The sequence below is a fragment of the Perca flavescens genome, chromosome 18 (assembly GCF_004354835.1).
Source record: "Perca flavescens isolate YP-PL-M2 chromosome 18, PFLA_1.0, whole genome shotgun sequence".
NCBI classification, from domain to species: domain Eukaryota; kingdom Metazoa; phylum Chordata; class Actinopteri; order Perciformes; family Percidae; genus Perca; species Perca flavescens.
This window is the reverse complement of record NC_041348.1, coordinates 20,024,395-20,050,611: the sequence shown is the minus strand read 5'-3', so window position 1 is coordinate 20,050,611 and position 26,217 is coordinate 20,024,395. Positions and strand designations below refer to the sequence as shown.

At 41.9% G+C, this 26,217-nt stretch overlaps 1 protein-coding gene across 1 annotated transcript in view; it reads left to right on the top strand.

The window, feature by feature from the left end:
- Positions 1 to 25,725, top strand: part of foxo3b (forkhead box O3b) — a 47,299-nt gene extending 21,574 nt beyond the window's left edge. Inside the window, exons 3-4 of the mRNA XM_028605626.1 lie at positions 19,791 to 21,266; positions 22,266 to 25,725. Coding sequence (XP_028461427.1) covers positions 19,791 to 21,239 — 1,449 coding nt within the window. The 3' untranslated portion in view covers positions 21,240 to 21,266; positions 22,266 to 25,725. The remainder of the gene's footprint in view (positions 1 to 19,790; positions 21,267 to 22,265) is intronic.
- Positions 25,726 to 26,217: the final 492 nt, after the last annotated feature.

Genomic DNA, 26,217 nt, shown 5'->3' with positions numbered 1-26,217 from the left:
GTCTCTCTTGTCTCTGTCTTCTTCTCACTCTGCCCTAGCTTTGAACTTATTATGGTGGATGTAGACAACTCTTCCCCCACCCACCCACAATTATGCGCACGCGTATACACACACACACACACACACACACACACACAACCTAACCTGACTTTACCCTCTTACTCACCCAGCTACTGACCCACTTACTGTGGAATAGAGCACCAGACAGACGGCAGGCTTTTTACTCCAGGGCACTCTGGGAAAACTAAGCTAAAAACACCAAAAGATGCATACACACTCCGATACACAAACACACAGGGTGCGAACTACGGGGGAGCTAGGGGGAGCTCGGCTCACTTAATAAAACGTGGGCTCCCCTGAAAACGTGATTTGTGAAATTTTGGAGGGTCTCTAAAAAAAAAAGTCATTTTGACGTGCAATTTCAGTTTTGTGTAATGTGATCATCGTGGATTATTATGTGTAAAATTGCGAAAATATTCATTCATGCTTGCATGACGGCGATTTAAACCTAATTCACTTAAATAAAGATAACAATACATGCTATTCTTGTTATGAGCATCAAGGCGTGGCGGCGCTGTGGTGCAAATTCAACTCATGTTTAGTACACATTAACTCAAAGATTCGTAGGAAAAATAGAGGCCAGTAATCGGCGTGCAAAGTCCTTGAAATCCATTCTGCAGTAAGCATCATATAGCCATGGCAAAAAGAAAACAAGGCAGTTTAATTAATTTTGGTTTTACTAAGAAATTGTGTAGCGATGATGTTAATAGCACGACCGATTCACCTGCTGCAAGCCCTGTTAGCACACCTCCCACCGGGGTGACAACGCAAGAAGAAGCTGAAAAAATAATGTCCTCTCTGGCTGAAGATGATCCTAATCCCTCTTGCTCCTCTCTCTCCCGTTAAATTGGAACAGCCAGCAGTGGAGAGACTGGAAGAGTCCATATACATGGCTGTTTGTTAAGGATGGAAGCTTGGGGTGCGTTGCTAAGGTTTAATTGAACGGAGGAGTTATTGCATTCTTCCATAGCCTGAGTAACTTTAACTGTTGTTCATGTGAAATCTCAAAGACAGCCTGATTATTATAAAGAATATTGTTTATAGACTATTTGTGGCTGTTTGCTGTTTGACCTATCTTAGTTATGTATCTTTGTAGTCATTGTAAGTCGCAAGCGCGCTTAGCTTAGCTCAGCATAAAAACTGGAAATGGGGGGGGAACAGCTAGCCTAGCTCTGTCCAAAAGTAACAAGATCCGCCTATCAGCATCTCTTAAATTCACTAAAAACTATATCTTGTTGTTTAATCCGTACACAAACCAAATTGTAAAAATGCCAGTTTGTGTTTTGTGGAGGTTGTGTACCGGACTATTTCTTGGCAGTGACTACCTGCAGTCTTGTTATTAACGTGACGTTGCCTGGCAAAAAAAGTCTGGCACATAACCCCTCCATAAAATCAAAATATTTTGTTTTTGTATGCATTAAACAAATATGAAATAACATGTTAATTAGTGAGCTTTAGAGATGCTGGTTGACAGATGTTATTACTATGTGCAGAGCCAGGCTAGCTGTTTCCAGTCTACAGTATATGCAAAGCTAAGCTAACCAGCTGCTGGTTTCAGCTCTATATTAAACAGACAGATATGAGGGTGGTATCAATCTTCTCATCTAATTCTCTGCAAGAAAGCAACTGAGAGTATTTCTCAAAATGTCAAAACTATTTGTTTAATTTCTATCTACTTCTTTAGCCCTAAAAGTGTAAAGGATATAGTTCAGTATATAGCAACTGTCATAGAAACGCACACATACACACACACACACACACACACACACACACAAAATGTAATATATAGACTGTGGCCACACCTTAAAACTTAAACACACACTTTGGTCATTATGCAACATGCTGAGGACAATGCAGCACAGTCATACAACACGCAACAGCACAGAATATTTATTTTCATAATTTCATAGACAGCAAGACGCACAGACACCATCTGTTTTTTTATATTACGACACAGGGTCAGAGCTACATCCAGTTTAGCTCTTTCTTTCATCTCAATCTCGTGACCAGTGAACAGACCGACCAACTAATGTAACACCACAACTTCCCTTTTCCTCTGGTTATTTCAGTCAGTTTGAGGCAGGCGGCTGCTGACTGCTCGTGCCACACCATAGTGACTGGGGCGAGGTCAGCACGTGAAATCAGAGGGGTAAAAGTCAAGTTGGATTTTGCTCTGATATTGCACATCGGACACCTGAAACCACTTTTCTTGTACAGGCTGCAGCATGTTCTGTGTTGCACTTCATTTATGTTGTCTGAAGCGATGTAAACTTGTTGCGTGACAAGCTGTGCGTTTGGGTCAAAGTGCTGTCAATCAGCTTTGAGGTAAGGTTTAACCAGAAGCGTTTGTGTGCTTGCTTTTATCAGCATGTGGAAGCTGTGATTCTGAGACTCCTATCAGAAAGAGGCCCACTGGGGCGACCTCTAGCTCACCCAGTAAGAGCGTGCCGAGGTCATGTAGGCTTTGCAGCAGCCCAGGTTTGAGTCCGACCTGCGGCCCTTTGCTGCGTGTCATCCCCCATCTCTCTCCCACCTTTCCTGTCTATCCACTGTGACTAAAGGGAATAAATGCCCCAAAAAATAATCTTTAAAAAATAAAAAAATAAAGAGGCCCGCTTGCCTGAAAAGCCCATCAGCTCTTTCTTTTTCTCTCGTTTTTTTCCTCCACTCTTTCTTCTTCCCCTTTTTTCCCCTCTTCGGTTTACAAGGCCTTCGCACACAAGCTGCAAAGGCTTACCAGACACACCCCTTTCAGAAGCACTGAGCCCTACTGCTCCTCAGTCACCCCAGTGTGTGTGTGTGTGTGTGTGTGTGTGTGTGTGTGTGTGTGTGTGTGTGTGTGTGTGTGTGTGTGTGTGTGTGTGTGTGTACATTTGAGCATTCAAAATCTCACACTTACTACCCACTCTGCCTCCTCAGAGAAAAGAAAGTGGAGAAGGAAAAACAAAAAGAAAGGTGGAAAGAGTAGAGTGGGGTGGAAAGGAGAGGCAGATTGAGTGATTGCTGCTCACCAACACAGAGAGGGAGAAAGAGCCTGAGAGCAGAGTTTTGGCCTGTAGCCAGCTAGTGCCACCATACAGCTTTTGTGCAGAGAGTTGACTTAGAAAGGACCTTTCAGAGAGGGAGAGAAAAGAGTGGTAGATGACAGAAAAATACTGAAATGGGGCAATGGGAGGACGTCAGACCAAGAGGAGAAGGGGCAAAATAGGAGGAGAAATAATCACAAAAGGCAGCTGTAAGGGAGAGGACAGACAGATAATGAGAAAGGAGAAAAATGAGGAATGGGAAGAGAGTTTAAAACAGATGTGTATCTATGTACTGTAGATTAAAGAGATCTATCCCTGCCTTGATCCTTCTTTACCCTCCCACAAACTCAGTCTAGCCTTGCAAAGAAACTATTTACACGCAGGCAAATGCATGCAGGTACTTCTCAAAATGAGGATCCTTCAGAAAAAAAATAAAACATAGTAGGGGCTGAAAAGAAACAATACTTGGTTGCTACACATGCAAAAAATACACACAGGAGATAGTAGGGGTAGCTGTGCGGGCGAAGTGGTCTATTAATAGCAGGGTCATATAAATACAAACTGCTGCGTATGGGAAAAGAGCTCTACTGGAAGCAGGATGAGGTGATGTGGTGAGGGGAGGGGACACTGTGATTCAAAAGAGGCCACTGTTCACCTGTGTGTGTGTGTGTGTGTGTGTGTGTGTGTGTGTGTGTGTGTGTGTGTGTGTGTGTGTGTGTGTGTGTGTGTGTGTGTGTGTGTGTGTGTGTGTGTGTACATGTGTGTGTACATGTATGAAGCAAAGCAGTAAGCTGTGAGCGCCTCAAAGAGCAGAGACAAAGAAAAAGATGGAGGAAGGGAGAGGAGGGCCTCTCGTGTCCCTGCATAGCCCCTTTCTGCTTCGGGTAAACAGGGGCCCAGATGCCCATACTCGTACCCCCAAATAACCCCCTACAGTATGGGGGTATTTAAGTTCACGCCGCCCTTGGGCCCAAAATAAATACTGAGACATGATAACAATAAGTCTGCTTGACTAATGACATTCCAACACAGTCACCATGGCATTGAAGTTCACTTCAAGCAGCTGGGACAGAAAGGCGGTGTGTGGAGTTTGAATTTAGCCAGGCAATGAAAATTAATAACAACCTTCAGTATATGAACATCAATATGGAGTTTAATTTGCTTTAAAGCCTGTTTCCTGAAAGAAATACCAAGTGGCTTCCAAGTGGTGAAGAATGTAATTGGCTGTACATTCTGCAAAGTGGAAGAAAGAAAGCTAAAGAGTGGGCGAATAAGAAATTAGCTTTGGTGGGTCCCTTTGGACAAAGATGCATATTTGAAAATATTCATGCAATCTGGCTCCTAACTTTTCCAAGATGTCCTCTCTCTCTCTCTCTCTCTCTCTCTCTCTCTCTCTCTCTCTCTCTCTCTCCTAGACTTCCTGTCATTCTCTTTTGAGTACTTTTTTGATAAAAAAACAACAACAAAAGGCCATAAATGAGTAGCATTACTGTGAAGAATGAAATATCCTGGCAGAACAGTTGTCACATTCTTGATTTGTCATAAAGTCAACAGGCAACAACTGATACACATTTATTGCACACTACAAAAGTCTTAATGATAGGTGCAGATAGATTTAAAAATAAGGGACATACAGTTTGCAGTGAATAATCTAAAAGAGCAGATAATCCATTCAAACAATCAAAAGATCTGGAAGTTTCTATTCTTTAAAGGGAGATGTGAGAGAGAGTAAAGTAGAAAAACAGCTAAGAAGCACAAAAGAAAGTGGGCTTCTGCTCAGCGCACCCTCCTACAGCTGTGGTTTAATGTCTTTGTTTTGAGTTCAAGTCCTGTGTGTCAAACAACCACACGCACATGATATCTGGGTTTAGTTTTTAGTCACTCACATTTTCAGTCAATAAAAGGAGATTGAGATTTAATACCTGATTTAATACTGTAAAAGTTTTTGGTATGAAAACAAAAACAAGCCTTTGAACTGCAGCTTCAGTTTACATTAAGAGTGAATTAATTGTAAACGTGGAAAGAGACAGAGATGAAAACTCATACATTGTGAACAGAGACCTTGTAAACAGACAACGATGCATGCAGACATTTAAAACAATGGCTGAATTAAGGCAAGGAGGACGTGCAGATTTAAGGTGACACTGCATAGTGGAGGCACCACAGCTGTGTCGTCATTATCTCCTTTGGCAATGAATAATAAGCTTAACAGAAACATGCTCCTCACACGCAAGTCAAACTGTAGAAACAAAAGCTGGGGCGCACACGTTTGCTCACGCACACACAAGCTCCAATGATGTACACATGTAATCAAGCATAATCATATTGGACACACAAGCATATGCACGCACTGAGAATCGGTGAAGTAGGTTATGCGGTCATGAAACAATAGCTTTGCTCTAGAAACCGGGATTTCCAAGAATCCTCTGAGATCAGTTTTGCAGGAATTGATGTAATAATAATAGAAGACTGGGGAGATCACACCAGTCCTGGGACAAACTATGAAATGCCTGTCCCAGACCCAGGTCAGAATAAGAGAAGAAGAGCAGAGAGTGAAGGCAAAATCTCCTTCCTTTTTGTCTCAAAGCAGGAAGTGAGTCCTTAGAGGGGCGGGCCCTGGAGGGGCTCAGAAAGAGGTTTGCTGGAGAAAACTCTCCCAAGGTGTGTGTGTGTGTGTGTGTGTGTGTGTGTGTGTGTGTGTGTGTGTGTGTGTGTGTGTGTGTGTGTGTGTGTGTGTGTGTGTGTGTGTGTGTGTGTGTGTGCCATTGGGTGTTTGGCTTGCAAAGGTTAGGATCTCGCCCCATGCTAAAACATACACATAAAATACACACTCAAGGACACAGATGCACTGTGAGTGTATGTGTGTCAAAAAAACTCCACCACCACCTCCCTTCTCTTTCTCCAGCTGCTCAGCTGGTGTGTAGGAGGAAAAGGGCTGACGGGCCTGAAAGTGCTGACATCAGCAGAGAATGAGGCACACACAAACACACACACACACACACACACACACACACACGGTTAAACAGAAACACTTTCTAGTGTAGAGGTGCTGGGTAGTTGGGGTCAGGCAAGTGAAACTGACCTATAGATTCTGAGCCTGAGCGACAGATTGAAAGAAAACAAAATCCAATTTTCTTCATAAGTGCTCTCACTTGCTCTAATAGCTCAGTATTAAACCAGTGGGTTTAACAGTCAAACTGGTATAAATCTTGAAAATGACAAAGACTAAAGACCAGCAACTTCCGTTTTAGTTTACAACTAAAAGGAACATTTCTGGTTTATTGCAATTTAATCTTATCTAATCTAGATTACCTAAACTACATTAATTTAGATGTACAGAAAGGGTGCGAACAAACTACAGTGGGTGTGGTGGGTCAAATTCTGTCTGTCAACTGAGATGGTGATGATGTTTACAGTGGACAGTTAGTGGACAGTTTGTGGTCAAAATAAGTTTGGTTAACTTGGAGGTTTGTTAAAAAAAAAAAAAAGTGTTTCCTGCCGTTTCTGACATCTCAGAAATTGTGTGTGTGTGTGTGTGTGTGTGTGTGTGTGTGTGTGTGTGTGTGTGTGTGTGTGTGTGTGTGTGTGTGTGTGTGTGTACACTGTATCTGTTTTTAGCACCATTAGAGCGAAGAGCCCCATGAACACCAGCGGGGCCTTGACACTAATCCGGCCCAGATGTGAACTCCACCACTGCACCAAAACCAAAACATACACACACATAACACGCACAAATGCACACATTCAAAACAACAACCGGCACGTCATTGGTTCCAAACACGCAAATCTCAATCTAGATTTGCAGCCTACTGTTTAGTTAGCCGACATTATTATGTGTAATGCTATTATCGCTATAATCACTCAATGAGATCATAGCTCACCTTCAGCGGAGTTAATTGAGGGTTTTAGAGGTCAATAAACCGCGTATGTCAACTAGTAGAAGAAGAACAGAAGAAAATGAGTCAACCCAAAGTAAGTCCTGTCCTTGTGACCTAGATTCAGCCACGGGGCACACACATATCAGAGCAAAGGTAGATCAAGTAGACAAGTGTAATGATAAATTACATGTGGACATATTGGAATGCACAGAGGGAAAGTAAGTGCCAAAGGGGTGTGTGTGTGTGTGTGTGTGTGTGTGTGTGTGTGTGTGTGTGTGAGAGAGAGAGAGAGAGACAAATATAATTGATAAATTATGAGTAAAACTCTCCATTCTCGGTTACAAAGGCTGATACCTGAATCTCCCCAGAAAAATCCCAGGTAGCACAGCTCTTCCATAAGTCTATTACATATTCCCAGTGCAATCCATAAATCTACCTACTCAAGCTGGTCCTCAGTGGAAATACTAGTATGCACAGAGTGGTGTTAAGGCAGGCAATAAACCTCAGTCAACCCCTCACCCAAACTATGCACATAAAAACAGCATGCCATCCTCTCCTCCCTTACTTCCTCCCTCTGTCCCTCCCCTTCTCTTTCTTCTGACCTGGACATCTCTTCTTCTCCTAATTTTTCTTGCGCTATTGAAATAAATCGTCTTACTCTCCATGAATTATTTTCATTTTTGCTTCCCATCAATAGAGTAGAGAAATGGAAAATTTGCCTTTTAAAAGTTCTTTTTAAAGATATTGTCAAATTTCTTCCAAATAGAAACAAAGAACGTGTGTCACATTAGTAAACTATTTATTTAACATTAATAACTCTGTGAGATACTCCCTTCTAAACTTTTTACAAATGGTGCTCTATCAGAGAGTGGTATCAGGTTATGTTTTGGCCTTACTTGTGGCACATCAACTAGACTACAGTACCCATGAGCCTCAGTGGCTATTGCTATTATGAACATGCCAGCATGCATGTCAGAAAACGCCACCTAATAGTTATGCTGTTGATCCAGAATTGATCCAGAATCCAAAAGTAAATTAATTAAACAGGTAAATCATACTGGTGTTAAGCTCATTGATGGCAATTTCTACTGGTTAAAGGAAGAATCAATCAATCAGAGCTTTGTAGGCAGGAGTAAGAATGGAGATGTCAGGCAACTACATTAGCTACAGTACAGGCCAAAAGTTTGGACATACCTTCTCATTCAATGTGTTTCTTTATTTTCATGACTATTTACATTGTAGATTCTCACTGAAGGCATCAAAACTATGAATGAACACATATGGAATTATGTACTTAACAAAAAAATGTGAAATAACTGAAAACATGTCTTATATTTTAGATTCTTCAAAGTAGCCACCCTTTGCTTTTTTTGATAACTCTGCAAACCCTTGGTGTTCTCTCAATGAGCTTCATGAGGTAGTCACCTGAAATGGTTTTCACTTCACAGGTGGGCTTTGTCAGGGTTAATTAGTGGAATTTCTTCCCTTATTAATAAAAAAGCAAAGGGTGGCTACTTTGAAGAATCTAAAATATAAGACATGTTTTTTAAGACATGTCTAACTTTTTTGTTAAGTAAATAATTCCATATGTGTTCATTCATAGTTTTGATGCCTTCAGTGAGAATCTACAATGTAAATAGTCATGAAAATAAAAAGGAAACGCATTGAATGAGAAGGTGTGTCCAAACTTTTGGCCTGTACTGTATACTCATGAAAAACTGTGACAAGTGTGGATTAGATAGATTTATATTTTTGCATATTTTATCATTGAGCCAGTTCTTTCACCACAGTTGCTCTGTGGTTTAACCAGGAGATTTTCATGCCCATTCAAGTCTAGGAAGTACTCCAACTGCCAGTCACTTGGCATTGTAAATGAACAGGACTTTATTTTCAAACCCTGAATGCCAAAAATAAATCCTCCCACTTCTCTACTCCATTGCCCTTGAAATAGGTCTGTGTGTTGAGGTGTAGATGGCAGGCTCATTTCCCAAATGTTTTCCTTGTCACCCGCACCATATCTTCCCACAGGAATAGCAACATTCCCCTTCCTGATAATTATGAACGATTCTGCCCTTCCCCCCCCTTCTCCCTCTATCCCTGCACTCCTCAGGTCTGCTTGCATCACACAGAGATGTAATTAATCATGTAGACACCGTGATAGTCTTAATAGTAAGGGTGCCCTCTTCTTCTCTATCTCTCTGTCTTCCCCCTATACTCTTTATCTAGCTCTGTCTCCCTCAATGCCTCTCATTCTCCCTCACACACATACACACACAGTTTGAAGGTCTCATTAATCACCTGCTCACATAGAAAAGCTCTGTAATGCATACCAGTGGGATCATTTGGTGGTTGGCCTCCCCTGTCTTTGTATCCTTGTCTCTATGTACTTTATGCACCACCACAACACTGTGCTTTCAGTCTGTGTGTGTATTAGAGTGTGTTTGTCATCAGCTCACTCATAGGCCAGGATAAATACGATAATCATCACTTACAGACATGCCCTCTGGTCCCTCTATATTTTTAGACGTCAGATGTTGAAATAGTTCAAGTTCTTAAAAAGGGCAGGCTGCGAGTCACCGTGGTATCCTCATAAAGCCGGGGCAGAGGATCTGCCAACTAAACCCACAGACAAACCCAAACAACATTCATTTCACACAGCAAATGCAATATTTTAAATCCACCAGCTGCTTTATTACCAAAAATATTAAGCGCATGTTCCCTCTGGTTGTATTTATTGACTGGCAGATGGCTTATAGTTCCCTTCAGTAATGCCTAGAGTGTATTTGTCATTTTCATATCAGATCGAAAGTTTGACAGATGGAATTTACATTTTTCTTTCAAAGGAGCTCCTGTTATGATTCATGTAGGATATGCGTAAGACATTATGATGATATATACAATACCATGAAGCGATTGAGATTTCTGTAAAAATAATTCCAAACCTATTTACCTAGAACATTTTGTTATTTATTTAGAACATTTTACACTCAAAACAAAATAAACAAAAATAAAAATAAAAAAACCTCCCTCTCCTCCCAAACCCATCCCTACAACCTTTTAAATCAAATAATTATTCATTTCTTACACTGCACTGTAACTTTTTTCTTATATATAATATATTTGTATATTATTCTATTTTAGCCTGTATTATTTTCATGACCGTTTTTTAATTGCTGTTATGTTTTATGTAAAGCACTTTGAATTGCCTTCTTGCTGAAATGTGCTATAGAAATAAAGTTGCCTTGCACTGCAACCTCACCCTGTCAGTCAGTCACCAGGACATAGAAACCACTGTTGTGGTAGAAGAAGTGTAAATGCACCGCGACTGCTTTCGGCTCGCCATTAATATCATTTTGCAGCTAACGCCATCTGCGTGAAGTTTTGAAAAGTGTAACCAAACTTGCAACCACTTTACCGGCATTGCCGGGACTCACTTTGACTTAAACAAAACTGCAGAGCCGACGTAGTTTGCTCCGTCTACACCTCTGCGTGTGTGTGTGTGTGTGTGTGTGTGTGTGTGTGTGTGTGTGTGTGTGTCGGAGCTCCGCTCTCTGTCAACATGCAGAGAGGACAGATAAGCTTGTGCTTACTCGCTCTCAGGTACCGAAATTTGGCACTGTTTGATTTAGAGTGAATTGGTCCACGGTAGAGTTTGGTACCCAACCCTACTCAGTGGAAATGTTGCATTAATGTATATACCAAAGTAATTTCTATAAACAGATAACTTCATATGAATACAGAATGTCATAAAAATATTGGTATTGATCTTTGGTATCAAAAGCATTCTGGTTTTCATTTGTAGTCCGTTTTTTAGCCCTAGTAGTATTGACCAATCACTTTTCAGTGTGCTTTGGTCGCATGCAAGTACACAGTTCATGTGGAGAGCAAAAGAGGCAAAATGCATTTGCCGAAATGCTAGCCCGGAACCCACGGTTATAATATATATATATTTTTTTAAATGTGTTATTTTGTAACTTATAGAGATTAGCCGATATGTCCTCTGGACCTGGATCTGGTTGCTTATTGGACTGTAAACAATGACGCGTGGAAGAGGAAGTTTTGGCCCAGATTTCCTCTGGCTACACCGGAACACCAGAAATATTGGCCGTTGCCGCCTGAGGCTTAATCATTGTCAGAGCGATAGCAGATGTGTTCCGAGATTGAGACCAAAGTAACTATCCCTTTGTACCATCAATGTGGGAGAAGGCTCCTTTATTACAGTGTAAGTATGGGTTATGCAGGCTATCAAATAAAATGTGGACGCATACAGCAGTAAGTTACTTTATTTACTGCTGCTTTACTCTCTTGCAAGCTGGTTTCTCCTTCTGTATCTCGGTCTGAGTGGTCTTTGTCTTTGCGGAGATGTGTGCGCGTGTGCGTGTGTGCATGTGCATTCTTGGCAGGCACAGATGCTTCGTAGCTTAAGGACGGCGTGTCCTGGAACTTGGGTTGATAAAACCCAGCAGGGATGTCCTGTGTTGTCCCAAAGCAAAGTGTACATGCATGTACATACTGAGCTGTAATGAACAGTGTGTTTGTGAACAACCACCGAATGCATTGTGAGCTCATAGGTTTTTTTTCCATGGATGACAGAAATTAGATTCGTTTGTTGTTTTTTCAGTATCCAAATCATGAAAATATTTTGTGATAGATTTCCCTGCTGCTTTTTGCTCTTCATATCTTTGATTTTCCTTCCAGTTTGTGTGTGCTTAACTTTCCACTGTGAAAGTATGCTAATAACTGAGAGGACTGTCCAGCACTGATCAAAACATACCAATTTTGGCTGCATGATATGAGGAAAATATGCGATATTCAATAACGTTGTTAAATATCGCAATAACGATATTACTTACGGTAAATAAACAGATATTGAAGTGTTCTCATTTCCAACTTTCTGTTACTGAACAAATTGAACATTTAATTGAATATAAACAGGCAGCACTAACAAGGAATGAGTGCAGTTTTCTGCTGATATTTTCTGTCAACTAATACAAACGATATCTGAGTGCCTTTTGCAATGTGTTTATTGCGCAAGTTGATATTGGGATGATAATATATTGTGCAGCCCTAATACTGACCCAATGAAGCCTTACTCCGGTAACGTGACTAACCATGCCTTTGTACCGGCCTGCACTGATTGGCTGTTTGAGGTGGGCTGGGTTGGCTAACTCTCCCACCTGATTGGAGGAAATGTAAGAGTAAACAAGGAGTTCTTTGAGCATGTGGCCTTACACAACACGAGACACACTGCATGCAGGCAAAGAATGATAGAAGAGAGGGAGACAGATGAGAAGGATAGAAAGAGAGAGAGAGGTTGACATTGCAGTAGTAAAGTCTCGGGATGACAAGAGCAGGCTTTTTTTCTATTTTAACAAGGTCACAACTCTTGAAAAGCTGTGTGTGTGTGTGTGTGTGTGTGTGTGTGTGTGTGTGTGTGTGTGTGTGTGTGTGTGTGTGTGTGTGTGTGTGTGTGTGTGTGTGTGTGTGTGTGTGTGTGTGTGTGTGTGTGTGTGTCCTTAAAGAAAAATATAAGCAGTGATGAGATGTAACAGGAAGCTCCAGATCCCCGTCCAGTGTGCACACACACCAATACAGCTTAAACACACGCAAGCTGAGAGAGACGCCCAGCCACTGGCTGGGAAACGCACATATGATTGAAGAGAATGGAATGTTCTGTCTGCAGTCCAGAGCTCAGGGCAGCTGGAACCTGCAGCCTGTGTGTGTTTGTGTGTCTGTGTGTCTGTGTGTGTCTGTGTGTCTGTCTGTGTGTTTCTGTGTGTGCGTGCATGTCTGTGTGTGCATTTCTGAGTGTGCATTTCTGTGTTAGTGTAGGGTCACAGTATAAATAACCGTCCTCTCTCAGCAGTGTTAGCGCAGACCAGCCATGCTGTTTATTTATAAACTGCCTTATACGTGTCAAAGACCTGCATGTCATCGATGCCTTTACCTCACACCACCTTGCTACACTTTCACTGCTCTCCTCTGCGACCTGAGGCCACTTCATGGTTTCTGTGTCCACGTGTCTGCGAGGGATCAATTTGTGACCGCATTACAACCTCTGCGTATGTAGCCTGGTCCTACCAGACTCTCGTACATTTAATTTGTAATTTGTTAACACTCTCCATTGACAAGTGTTAACTTCCTTGAAGGCGGGTACTCTGTTGAAGTTTAAAACTATTGGATCTGACCAGAGCCACTCTGGATCTGCCATAATCAATCACTACCGTTTGGTCGTGACGTATGTCAACAACAACTATCAGCTTAGCATCGCTAGCGTTCGCCTTAGTCACCTCCTTCACCACTAACGGAGCGAGCTGGAAAATCTAACTTTTCCCGAACCCCGAAGGGAGGAGGGCCACGACATCATGGCCACCGACAAAACTCAGCAAAGATTGTTCTTGCTCGGGCTTTGACTTCTGGATATTCGGCAGCGTTGCCACAATGGACCGAATGGCTTCGTTTGCATCTTTCTCCACCGCCATTACGGAACTACAACTCAAACTAGCGCACAACCTCAAGGTCATGGTTCTCAGCCACTCCCTCTGTTCGCTGATTGGACCACCAAAGATTTGGCCAGAGAAAACCCAAGAATATACCGCAAACCCAGACGGTGTACTGAAGGAAAATGAAAATTGAGTGGAAGTACGTAGGAGGGCGGAGCCAGGCTACTGCGTATGCACATGCGCTAGGAAAGTAAACTGGAAAAACGTAAAATGTAAAGGCAATCAAATGTGAAGGGCAATTGGCCGGAGTTTGGGAAAAGAAGAAAGTGTGTCTGAAACACTTCCCCTAAGCGGACAGAAAGTAGTATAGTATTAAAGTATATAGCAGAAGAACTAATAAGTGTCCACTTGGGAGTATATAGTCTCTAAATGCATGCATGTATGTTTTATATATACAGTACACCTGTTGCCACAACTTTTGTCAATTATAATTAGGCTACTTTTTCAATTAGAAAAACATTGAATTTTTACAGTTTTGTTGTTCACTGTTTTCCAAATACGAGTTACATTTACAATATGACATGTATTTTGTGGCAAAAAAATGTTAGGCCTAGGCTCTTGTTTGTCTCTTTATTTATTTATTGACTGATTGTTTAATTGGCTTATTTAAGGGGGACAGTGCAAATTCCTAAACATAAATGTGCTAGTTAGCCAGACTCTCTCTCTTTCTTTAGGTTTTTCTCATTTCAAAAAAAAAAAAAAAAAACATGAGCTCCTTTATCCTTGTCCGTCTATTATATTTTTGTAATGCATTTGTGGTTCTTTTACTAGGATGCTACCTGTCACCCATTTGCACAAATTTAATCTAGTTTCCATTCTCTAAAGGAAGCACACTTCAGGACAAGACAAGCATTATTTTCACCATAGCCCATTGTCAATCCCTCGTCTTTATGTTGCGGAACTTGTCCGTTTGACCCAGCAGCGGTCACTGTTGAAATTAGACTCAGATTAGTGCTGGTTTACATAATGGCTGATAAAGTGTGGTTATGTTTGGCGAGGACTCATACACACTGTGTCAGAGGGTGGTAAAGTACACTAGAGGTGTGAGGCTCAGGTCACAGAGTTGGTCCAATCACAGCAGTGGTAGCAGGGTCAAGGGGATGGAGCTAACATGTGTGAGGCGAAAGCTATAACCTCAAAGCACTTTGACCTTTGACACATTGTTGTCTACTGGCTCCGTGACACTGTAACCCTGTGACCCAATGCTTTGCTGTAGCACAACACATGAGCTGTGTGTGTGCGTGTGCGTGTGTGTGTGTGTGTGTTCATATATATTTGAGTTTAGATATGTGCTGTAGCTGGGTGATGAAATACACTTGCAACACCATGCAGACCCTCCCTTTTCTGTACTGCCTGGCTACGCAAGCCAATTTCACTCCACCAATCACCAATGCTGAAGCTAGGATGGCTACAACCAACTAGAAAGCACTCTTAGAATCATCTGCACCAATCAGAGGAACCTGCTTCCCAAGTAACCTCAGGGGTCTGAGGTTTTCATTTCTATACTTTTACAACATGCATCTATGGTATTAAAATGATCTAATTCCCTCACAGTAGACATACAATCTCCTTAAAATGCCTACTTAAAAATGTAACGTACACACACCTTCTACATTCACATTGACATAATTTCAAATATTTGAGTTCCCACCTACGCACCTTCAAAAATTAGAATAATGAGGGAAAAGAGAGCGAGATTCCTAGCGTGGTTGCTGACAGTGATTAATTGTACCCACATGTTGCTGACGGACAAAAAGGCCTCTGTGTTCCTAAGCTTTGGCTGCAGCTGGCACACACACACACACACACACACACACACACACACACACACACACACAGCTGGAGCCTGTCTCACGAAGCAAGTTCAGGTTCATCAGGCTATCTTTGGGTCAGTTTGTTTAAAAAATGGAACACTGGTGAATCTAGATAACCGTAATAATATTATATAATAATCTGTTGACCCAGTGTTTCGTAGACCAGTTTAGACCAGCTAAAACAAATCTACTTTGGTTAAAGGAATAGTTTGAAATTTGGGGATATACATGTATTTGCTTTCATGTCGAGAGTTAAGCCTGGTTCAGACGGCAGGATAATTAGGCCGATTTTAGCCCCGATTCACCCCTCCCGACAATCTTAAGGATGCTCCGATTATCGTAAAATAATCTGATCAGATATTCCTGCCGTGTGTGGTGTGTTAAGACTGCTCTCGTCTGCTCGGAAGGACGTCGGGACCGCTCCGATCTCAAATAAAAAAAAAAAAGAGAAATTTGTGCAAACCGGGACCCGGTTGGGTTCGGGCAGAGAATCAAAGCTAGAAGCGAGTTAGCTTAGCTAAGCACAACATTTTGAAACTGAGGGAACTTGTTTCTTTCTGATGGTTAATATCAAACTTCCAGCATCAACAATAATTACATATTAATGTTTTATTTTGTACAAAAAATATTTCTTGGCCGTTCACAGTGTCTTCCTGCAGATGTTACTTTGAGGTTGCAAGACAACCAGTTAACCCTGTTTCCAGTCTGTATGCTAAGCTAAGATAACCGGCTACTGGCTGTAGCTTCATATTTTACCTAAAGATATGAGTGGTATCAATCATCAAAGATCAAGTTTGTGAAACGTGAAACGGGCCCAGATGTGTTCATTTAGATCTCTGAGAAAAACGCTCAATTGAGAGAGAATGAGGCAGATGGTACAAAAACAGAAAAATAGACAGAAAAATAAGGTTGAGAAAGAAAAAAAACAAATCAACAAAATTCCCTAAAATTAGCCGGGCAGTGTTAACAGCGTCATTATCTCTTGGAAGGTTGTTGCTGCAAGCTGTGTTAGTGCATGTGTGTTATTTAGCTCTTGTCGCTGCATAGTAGGAGTTATGAATCAGAGCTGCTGTATCAGTGAGCTGTTTCTATTATTAATGGGCTTTGGGAATACCCCAGAGGAGCTACAGTAGTAAGTATACAGTATCCCGCTCACACTGCGATGTGACATATACACTGAAAACATTGAGTGCATACATTCTGCAAATAACAACACATGAAATAGTCATGTTTATTTAATCACACTTGAAGCGCTGCTACAGATAATGCCGTATTGATTTTAGCTATTGCATCTTTTTAGTTATGAAGGGAGGGGATGCAATTTAGATTGCACAAAAGAAGAAACTGCCCTGTGTGTATTATAAAACATTTCCTAATATTTTGTACACACAGAGCCTTTGGAGACTTTTTTTTCCACATCTGCGCCCCCAGGGTTCAGTAACATTTAGTGACGTATTAAGGCTGTTATCAAACTCAGGTGTGATTTAAGAGTAGTTTAATGAACTCCTGGGAGGTTAAATAATATGATTTGCGTCTGCTCCATCCCAATACCTTTGAGGTGAACACAATTTAGTTTGTGGTGCTTTGAGCTATGGAAAATTACATTTTAAAAATGTGTCTTTGCATAAAATATATATTGGAGATCTTGGAAATGATCCAGAATAACCGGGATAATCAGTACAGGGTCTGTGAGGAGAGTATGTGGGAGGGTCTACTACTACTATGTACTATGCATACATCACATGTAGCACTGATACATAGCAGGCCCAGTTTTCTCTCTTTCATCTTGCAATCATTCTCTCTCGCCCTCTTTCTCGTCATCACTCATACATCTTTTACTTGACACCTTTTTTCCTTTTTATCACTGTCCGTGCTTCTGTTGAAGATGCCCTGTTTCCTTTTATTGCTGCTCCATCACACAGAGTTAGAAATATCTCACCTGACATTTGAAGGATACGAGCAGTTGCACGGAAAAGAGAAACATTAAACAAGTGGCTTTGTTGGGTGGAGGAAGTGGGGAGGTGCAGGGATAAAGCTGGTGTAGGAAGGATTGATGAAGTGTAAGGTGCTAGCAGCGGCAGAAGAAAACTCACATTCCATTCATTCTGCTGTCTTTCATCCCTCCAAATGTTCTCTTTTTCCTTTACAAAGTCTATCTTCTGCTAGTATTTACAGCAGCTGGAAACATTTAGTGTGCGTGTGTGTATAAAATGTTTTGTAAAAAAGAAGCATTACGTCATGCCTCGAGAGATGCTGTTAGAGGATAAACACTGGTCTCCTTGGTATCTCTTCTCATCTTACCTCATTGCACAGTACACACACACACACACACACACACACACACACACACACACTTGGGAAACAGGCCTTCACATTCACATACACACACCATTCATGATTACACTTTTTATGCTATTGCTAATGCACAGCAGTCTTCACAAAAAGCATACAGTCCTGCAGAAAGAACTTTTGCATTTCCAATTGCAAAACATTCAAGGGCCTGCAAATGCAAAACCAGCTGGCACAAACACACACATACAGTACAGGCCAAAAGTTTGGACACACCTTCTCATTCAATGTGTTTCTTTATTTTCATGACTATTTACATTGTAGATTCTCACTGAAGGCATCAAAACTATGAATGAACACATATGGAATTATGTACTTAACAAAAAAGTGTGAAATAACTGAAAACATGTCTTATATTTTAGATTCTTCAAAGTAGCCACCCTTTGCTTTTTTTGATAACTCTGCAAACCCTTGGTGTTCTCTCAATGAGCTTCATGAGGTAGTCACCTGAAATGGTTTTCACTTCACAGGTGTGCTTTGTCAGGGTTAATTAGTGGAATTATTTCCCTTATTAATAAAAAAGCAAAGGGTGGCTACTTTGAAGAATCTAAAATATAAGACATGTTTTCAGTTATTTCACACTTTTTTGTTAAGTACATAATTCCATATGTGTTCATTCATAGTTTTGATGCCTTCCGTGAGAATCTACAATGTAAATAGGCATGAAAATAAAAAGGAAACGCATTGAATGAGAAGGTGTGTCCAAACGTTTGGCCTGTACTGTACATACTCAAATACACACACACACACACACACACACACACACACACACACACACACACACACACACACACACACACACACACACACACACACACACACACACACACACACACACACACACACACACACACACACACACACACACGGTCGTAGGTTCAGTTTAGGCCCCAGAGATCAAACTTACTCTGCCAACGTAGCATTTAGAACGGTAACTTAAGCTTCTCTTTCTCCTCTCTGATTGAACTGCCTTTGACCAGAATAACAATCCAAACCAAATTGTCTGTAAACTGTTGCCCAGGAAAGACGGGATTGCTTCATGGAAAACAATATTGTGATTCCCACAAAAACTTGAAGATTTTGGCCCTCGCCTTTTGGAACCCAGAAATCTGTCCTGTTTTAGGGAGTAAAAATATACACGGGAGGAAAACAGAGAGGTATGTGTATGTTGTGGATGGCGGTTGGGTTGTTTATATGAGAGGATATAACATAGCCCCAGAATCCCTCAGGGCCCATAAGAACTGTGTGTTTGTGAAACAACAGAAACTGCGGAAGAGGAAGGGGGTATGGACAGAGAAGGAGACGGAGGCAAAATAATGAATTCAACGAGGCCTTCAGTAGGTTGCGGGGCACAAAAAAAGGAGGAACAAGGGGAAGAAGAAATGTAATAAATGCTTGAGACAAAAGTCAAATCAAAAAGGTCATTATCATAAATACTAATTCCTTAAAATGCAAAAGGTTTATAGTTATGTCTTGATACTCTGAGTTGATATTTGAGAATGTGACAGTGAAGCAAAATTTGATTCAACAGGGGTGGTATATGGCAGTTTGGGCCTTGTAATGTGTACATACATCTCTGTTGTGAATAAAACTCTTGATCAGTAGCAGGGGCCGTCATGTGCACCAGTTCCATCACAATGAGCCTTTAGGGCTCGAGTTGATCAATATAACCCAGACAAGACTCACACACAGGCACGCACAAACACACATGATCTGACATAAAATAAGCTCCTTCAGCAACACAGTGTGTGTCATTCATAAATGAGGAGACGCTTGATTATAGACCACTGTCTCTGTTTTGTCCTTTATACCCACAACACAAAAGCTACAGGGGAACAATGCAGACATCAGCGCTAATGTGCTAATTCGTGTCTGTATTTAGTGGATGAACAATTGAAACAATATAATTTTTGCTTTGTTGTGTGTCTAGTCACCAGAGCAACTGTTTACGTTGCGGCAGAATCAGTAGTAGTGGGTGGTTTATGGATCAGTGTTGTTGGACTTAAAGAGAGGTATTCATTAAATGTTGTATTGGTAAAAGCAAAGAAAGAATACAACAACTCAATATTGATGCCAGTCATTGTTTGAGTAATTGTTTCAAAGGGATTTTACACACATCACTCAACACAGTCTCTTCTCTTTCTTTCCTTTGCGTTACAGAACTCCATCCGGCACAATCTTTCCCTCCACAGCCGCTTTATCCGTGTCCAGAACGAGGGAACAGGGAAGAGTTCCTGGTGGATGATCAACCCAGAGGGAGGGAAGGGTGGCAAGGCTCCTCGCCGCCGTGCAGTCTCCATGGACAACAGTAACAAGTACACTAAGTCAGCCCGTGGCCGTGCTGCCAAGAAGAAGGCAGCTCTGCAGGCAGCAGCCGCTGCAGGTGGAGAAGGCGGCGGAGACAGTCCTTCAGGTCTTTCCAAGTGGCCTGGAAGCCCAACGTCACGCAGCAGCGAGGAGCTGGACGCCTGGACAGACTTCCGCTCCCGTACTAATTCCAACGCCAGCACACTGAGCGGTCGCCTCTCACCCATTCTGGCCAACCCTGAGCTGGACGAGGTGCCCGATGACGAGCCTCCTCTCTCGCCTATGCTCTACTCCAGCCCTGGCAGAGCGCTGTCTCCCAGCAACGCCACAACCAACGGGAAGGCTGTGCCGCCTGAGCTGCCCCGCTTGGCAGACCTGGCAGGTACAATGAACCTGAATGACGGACTCACAGATGACCTGATGGATGAGTTGCTGGATAACATCAACCTGGTGCCAACCGTCTCAGTACCCACCGCTCCAAATGGTTCCTTAGGGTTCAATTTTGGGTCCAAACCCAACGGGCTATGCTCACCTTCCTCCACCTCCTCTCCCTCCACTAACTCTTCTTCTAACGGTGGAGTTAATGGTTACAGTAACTCCATCTTTGGCCCCCACACGACGGTCTCCTCTCTGCGTCCATCCCCGATGCAGACTATCCAGGAGAACAAGCAGACCTCTTTCTCCACAATCAGTCTGTCTCGCTTTGGCAGTCAGACACTACAAGACCTGCTCAACTCTGACAGCCACAGCCACAGTGATGTCATGATGACCCAGTCCGACCCACTGATGTCACAGGCCAGCGCCGCAGCGGTCATTTCCAAGAACTCTCGCCGTGGACTCATGCTCCGTAATGATCCCGTAATGACCTTTGGGACCACTGGAGGACTTCAGGGCAGCCAAGGGGAGATACTGCAAAGTAACAACCACAACCAGAGTTCCCTAAGGCCTTTAAACGGAGGCCTGAACCTAGCCAACGAGGCTAACGCTCTTGCTAATGCCAAGCAGCAGCTCCTACTCTCACCCTTGGGAGGAAATGGTTCCTCTTCCATGCAGATTGACACCTCGATCTTCCTAAACGGAACAGTTAGCGGCAGCGGAGGGATCTGCCAGGACCGTTTTCCTGCAGATCTGGACCTGGACATGTTCAACAGCAGCCTGGAGTGTGATATGGACTCCATCATCAGGAATGAGCTGATGGACGCAGATGGCCTGGACTTTAACTTTGACTCTCTGGCCAACATGAACGGGGTTGGCAACTTCAAGAGCACCAAGCAGAACTCTCAGAGCTGGGTACCTGGATGAGAGGGTCAGGAGAGAGGAGCAGAGCAGGTGTGTATGTTTGAGTGTTTTATACATGGGTGTAAATCATGTAGCATTTAAGCAAAGTGATCATATTTAGATGAAGGAAATAAGGATGAACTGATCCAACCTTTTCTCTCCCGATTCTGACACCTGAACTCAGTGTACAGCCAATTGCCAAGAACAGATCCGATACTAGTGCTCTTTTTTTCTAAAATGTAAAATCTGTAAAGGTCTCTGTGCAGAACCGATTAAGATCTCTGTAAGCTAACATGACAGTGTACTATAAGTGTAAACATTCATACACCAAGATGCTTTCTAGGCTTGTGAAAATCATCTATATCATCATTATTATCTATATTGTTTTGAAGGTTTATCTTGCTGTAGAATGACTGATGTTATTAACAGATACAGACATGAAGAAAAAGCACTGAGCTGTTGTAATAACTAGAGTCCATGCTGCACTCGTTGTCCTGTAAATCCCACAGAAAAGTTCTCTCACTGAAATTGCATGCCTCTGCATCTTTACACTGACCCACTACAACTGCTCTACACTAGTTTTTTCCAACTGCAGTTGTCTATATATCAGTCCTCATTTCCTGGACTGTTCTTATTTAACAAGATTTTTCAACATGTATTAAAATGTATTATATCCATGCAAAGTTTCAAAATGATGTCCCCACAAAAAGTGCAAAAAAGTCTTTATTTTCCCTGTTTATGGAGTAAATCTTTGGAACGTTAGCTAACCGCAAAGGTTACGGTCAACACTTCTGGTTTCACAGCAAAGGTCTACCTCTGCCTTCACATTAAAATGCATTTAGTGTGAAGCAAATACAGGAAGTACCAGTGTGAACTTTAAGCAGTCTACTGCTGCAAATGAGCATGGAACAACAAAAGGTGGATTGGTAAACAATACCCGATCTGCTCAGTGTATCCGTAATAGAAACATTTGACTTCAGAACAGAAGAGATTTTTCCTTGCTTTTAGTACAGCACTGAGACATAATCATCTCGTCCTTTATCTCTCCAGGTCTGAACTGTGTAGTGCAAGAGAAGATCAGACACACAACATCCTTTTTGCCAAACCTGCCATCAGCACAACGTAAAATACGAACCCTGTGTTTACAGAAGAAGACTTCCTCTCGAGAGCTTTACCTTCGCTCCCACACTGGTGAACCATGAACAATCCGACAGACTGTAGAGATACTGCACATCAGCCCTCAAAGCATCCTATCAACAACAAAAAAGAAAGCTATGTCAAACTCACAAATCTTAGAATTATGCAATTTTCCTTTGACACCCAGTCTGTTGATTTCAAAGAGATACTGCTTTATCAGAAGGGGTTTCAGGTGGAATACAACGACTAAATATCACGCAAAGATTGAAGGAGTGCACGATGCAGTTGTTCCCGTTGAAGACAAAAGAAAAAGACTAAAGTGAAAAAATCAAGATGTGTTGTAAATCTGATTCAGGGGTTTCCTGGGATGTTATGTTGAAAAAAGAATTTCCCTCTGTTCTCACTTAGTGATTTTAAATGTTCAGTGTTTGTTTTTTGGGATTTCCTGTTTTATCATAATAATTTCTGCATCATAAATGTCTTTACAAAAAGAATTGTTGTATTGATGAAATGAAAAGCTGGAAATTGAGTATCTTACTGGCTGAGTGGCCACACATACAGTACATGCAAACACACAAACAGACTAACCTACCCTTTGCCCCAGTTTGCAAGACCTCCGAACCCTTAGAAATTAAATATTCTCAATTTAATGCCATGCACTTCCAGTTTTATTCATACGAATTGCTTGAAATCAATTAAAAGGGTTATATTACAATTAGCTGAATATTACAACAATATTTGCTATCTTGTGTGTATATCTAACTATATTCAAAAATATGAAAAAAGACTAGAGGAAGTACATCTCTGTTACGGATATTTGTACAGTGCAGGGCAGTGTAAAGTTCCAGAGGAGGTAAGATCTTGTCTGTCTTTTCTTAGATTTCTTAACTTCTGGTGACTTCTGTTGAGGTCGTTTATCACTGCATATATGTAGCCAAAATAGATACCTGTGTCCTAGGGTTGTGAACATGTCCACACCATTACAGGTGCTATGAAAACAGTGTTGAATCCTGCCCTGAGAGCAAGCTGTGCATTTTGTTTGTTCGTATAGTTTCCGTTTTTACCCACGACCTGCAGAAACCCAAAGCTGCAGCCACTTGTAGCACAGCGGGGTTGAACCTGTAGACGGCAGCGGCGGCGGGGGGTGAGAGGAGCAGGGTTTTAGGCTCATTCCTCTAGAAGCCATTTGTTTCTCGAATAAAAACAATAAGCTATCTCTGTATATTGCCAAATTACTTGAAACAAATAGTAGGATATGCTGGCAGCCAAATCACAGCACATACACACACATGCACACACATAGATAGAAGAAATAATACCAGGGATTTGTGTTAAACTCTGCTGTTTTCTTGTCATGAGCTTGTGGGGCTTCTTATGCATATATAGAATCACTCAGGGGGGAAAAGGGAGGCTTGCTTCCCTTTTAAGTAACATCAAGTCACATTCTAATAGTATTTTAACATTTCTTGATAAAAAAACAGTAATGCTTTGTGTTTGTGAACTTGTAACCTGTGAACTTTTGGCCGTCAAGATGAAGAAGGAAGATAAATTTCAGGATTAAGACTTCACGCGGTCTGTTATTTTCTGTCATTGTTTTGTTGTTTTCTTTCTCTTGTCGGGCTTGTGTAACACATACACACATCCCCTCATGGACACACCTCGTGCTCCTGCAGGTGACTTCCTCTATCTCCTGAGTACATGTTAATGTGTGTGTGTGTGTGTCTGTGTGTGTGTGTGCGTGAGTGTGCGTGCGTGCGTGCGTGCGTGCGTGCGTGCGTGCTTATCTGTGGAGTTTATTTCTGTTGAATTAATCTCACGGGAACGTGTAATCCCTCACTAACCCATCATGGTGCATACAGCACAGCAGACTGTATGCATGTTTGTATTTATGCATTATGAATTGTGTGAAATGCATATATACTCACTGTTTGTACTTATATACTCATGTAGTACTTGACCCTTGACCCTTGGATTTTGTGATACCTCTGAAGGTAAAGTTGAAGAAATAATGAACAACGTTACACGCCCGGTGGGAGGGAACACTGTTACCAGCTAATTAATTGTTGAACCAGATTTGGAAAATGGTGGAAAGCACCATTGTTGTAGCATCTGGACACCCTGGTATCTCTTCTCTGTCTGGGGTAGCGATATGAAGTGTATGCCCTGCTGTGTATAATAGTGTACAGATGTGTGTATATCACTTTGAGGCCAAGGCAGAAGAATATGTGCATGGTTGGCTAGAATGATCTACTGTGCTATCTGAGGTTTAGTGCATGACCTAGCTGTACCCTTAGACCCTTCCAATGGTGCCGTCCTGCGACAGAAATTGTAATACACAGAGAAACCCTGTGTCTTCAGCACTCAAACACACACACACACTGTCTATTTTTAAAATCAGGGCTTTACAGAGCAGAACTTGCACCATCCTCCCGCATTAATGGGTTAATTATTAGGAGTGTGTGTACACATTGTGGCAGACACAGGGAAAGCCTCTTTAACGGACGTTCCTCAGCTTCACTTGTTTTATTCCATGTGGAGTACAGCAGGTTCATGTCCTGGTGCTCTCAGTGAGCGTTTGGTCATAACTTTGATGTGGTTAAAGTCATTGTTTTGGTCAACTGACAACAAGCTGGAATTTCCTACACACTTGTCTAAAAATGTCCAGAGCATTTTCACATGTCTTTTGGGAGGGGGAATCCTGAGCCATCACCTGAATTGCTAAGCATTTGAATTCAACTACACTGACCATACTAAGTATTAGGAGCACTTTACTCCTCCTGTGAAGAAGACTGACAAGGTAAATCCAGGGAACCCTGTAATCCTTTTTTATTTAAAGAAGGGTTATTGATCCTTGATCAACTGCAAATCTCAATCGCAGGAAGGTGTTCCTTACATTTTGTACAGTTTTGTTCAGTGTAAAATGTTTTGGCTCTTTGGGGAGATAGTTTACACTTTGTCGTAGTGGAGCAGGCCTTCCACACAACCACTCAGCACTACTGCTTCTTTCAGGCACAGATTATCTCCTCTTGTGCCCAACACACACACACCTGCAGCACAACACGTGCAACTTTAAAGCTAAGAAAAGCAAAAAATAGAAGAAACATACCACTAGATACCTTAATCATCTCTTGGGCGTTTCCTTTTCATTATCTTTTCTTGGACCCTTTCCATCCTTGTTTCGAGGCCCAGGCCAGCTCCCATCCAAACTCCCTCTGAACTTTGCCCTTTGAATTTTGCCCTTTATTAATCTTGCTTCTTCTCGACTTGATGTTAGTGGGTATTTTTCCTGTGTATTCCATTTTGAATTGTAATCTAGTTTGTATAAGAAATGGTGCGCATGTAAATAAAGCTTGGTGAGGCTCTACACCCTTTCCATGTCCTGGTCTTAAATGGTTTTACTGCTGTAAAAGTATGAAAGTATTAGAGGTACATACATTTCACGAGTGCTGTGGCAGCACAGGGCTGCTGTTAACAGCTCATATAGCCATGAGAGGAATTTTTAGCCCAGCGGGGAAAATGTTACAGCTCTCGCGTGCCTTACATGTGATGTTAATTCACAAATTATCCTGCCAAGGTTTTCCAAAACCCTGTGTGTGTGTGTGTGAGCGCTTGTGCATGAACAAATTAAACCTTGGACTCGCTCCAGGGGATAAATCTCTTTCTCATGTCAGTCTGGAGGGATCTAAACAGCAAAACAACTCTGCGTTCCTCTCAAGTTCCTGGAAGTCCTCTTGCCCAATGTTTGTTTTCTTTACAGCTGCATTAAATGAGAGCTGACTTACAGCAACCCTCTGATACCTGACACTGGGCTGGGTGCTTTTCCTCAGTTGTTGCGAAACATAAAAGGGAGTGGGGGAAAGTCAGA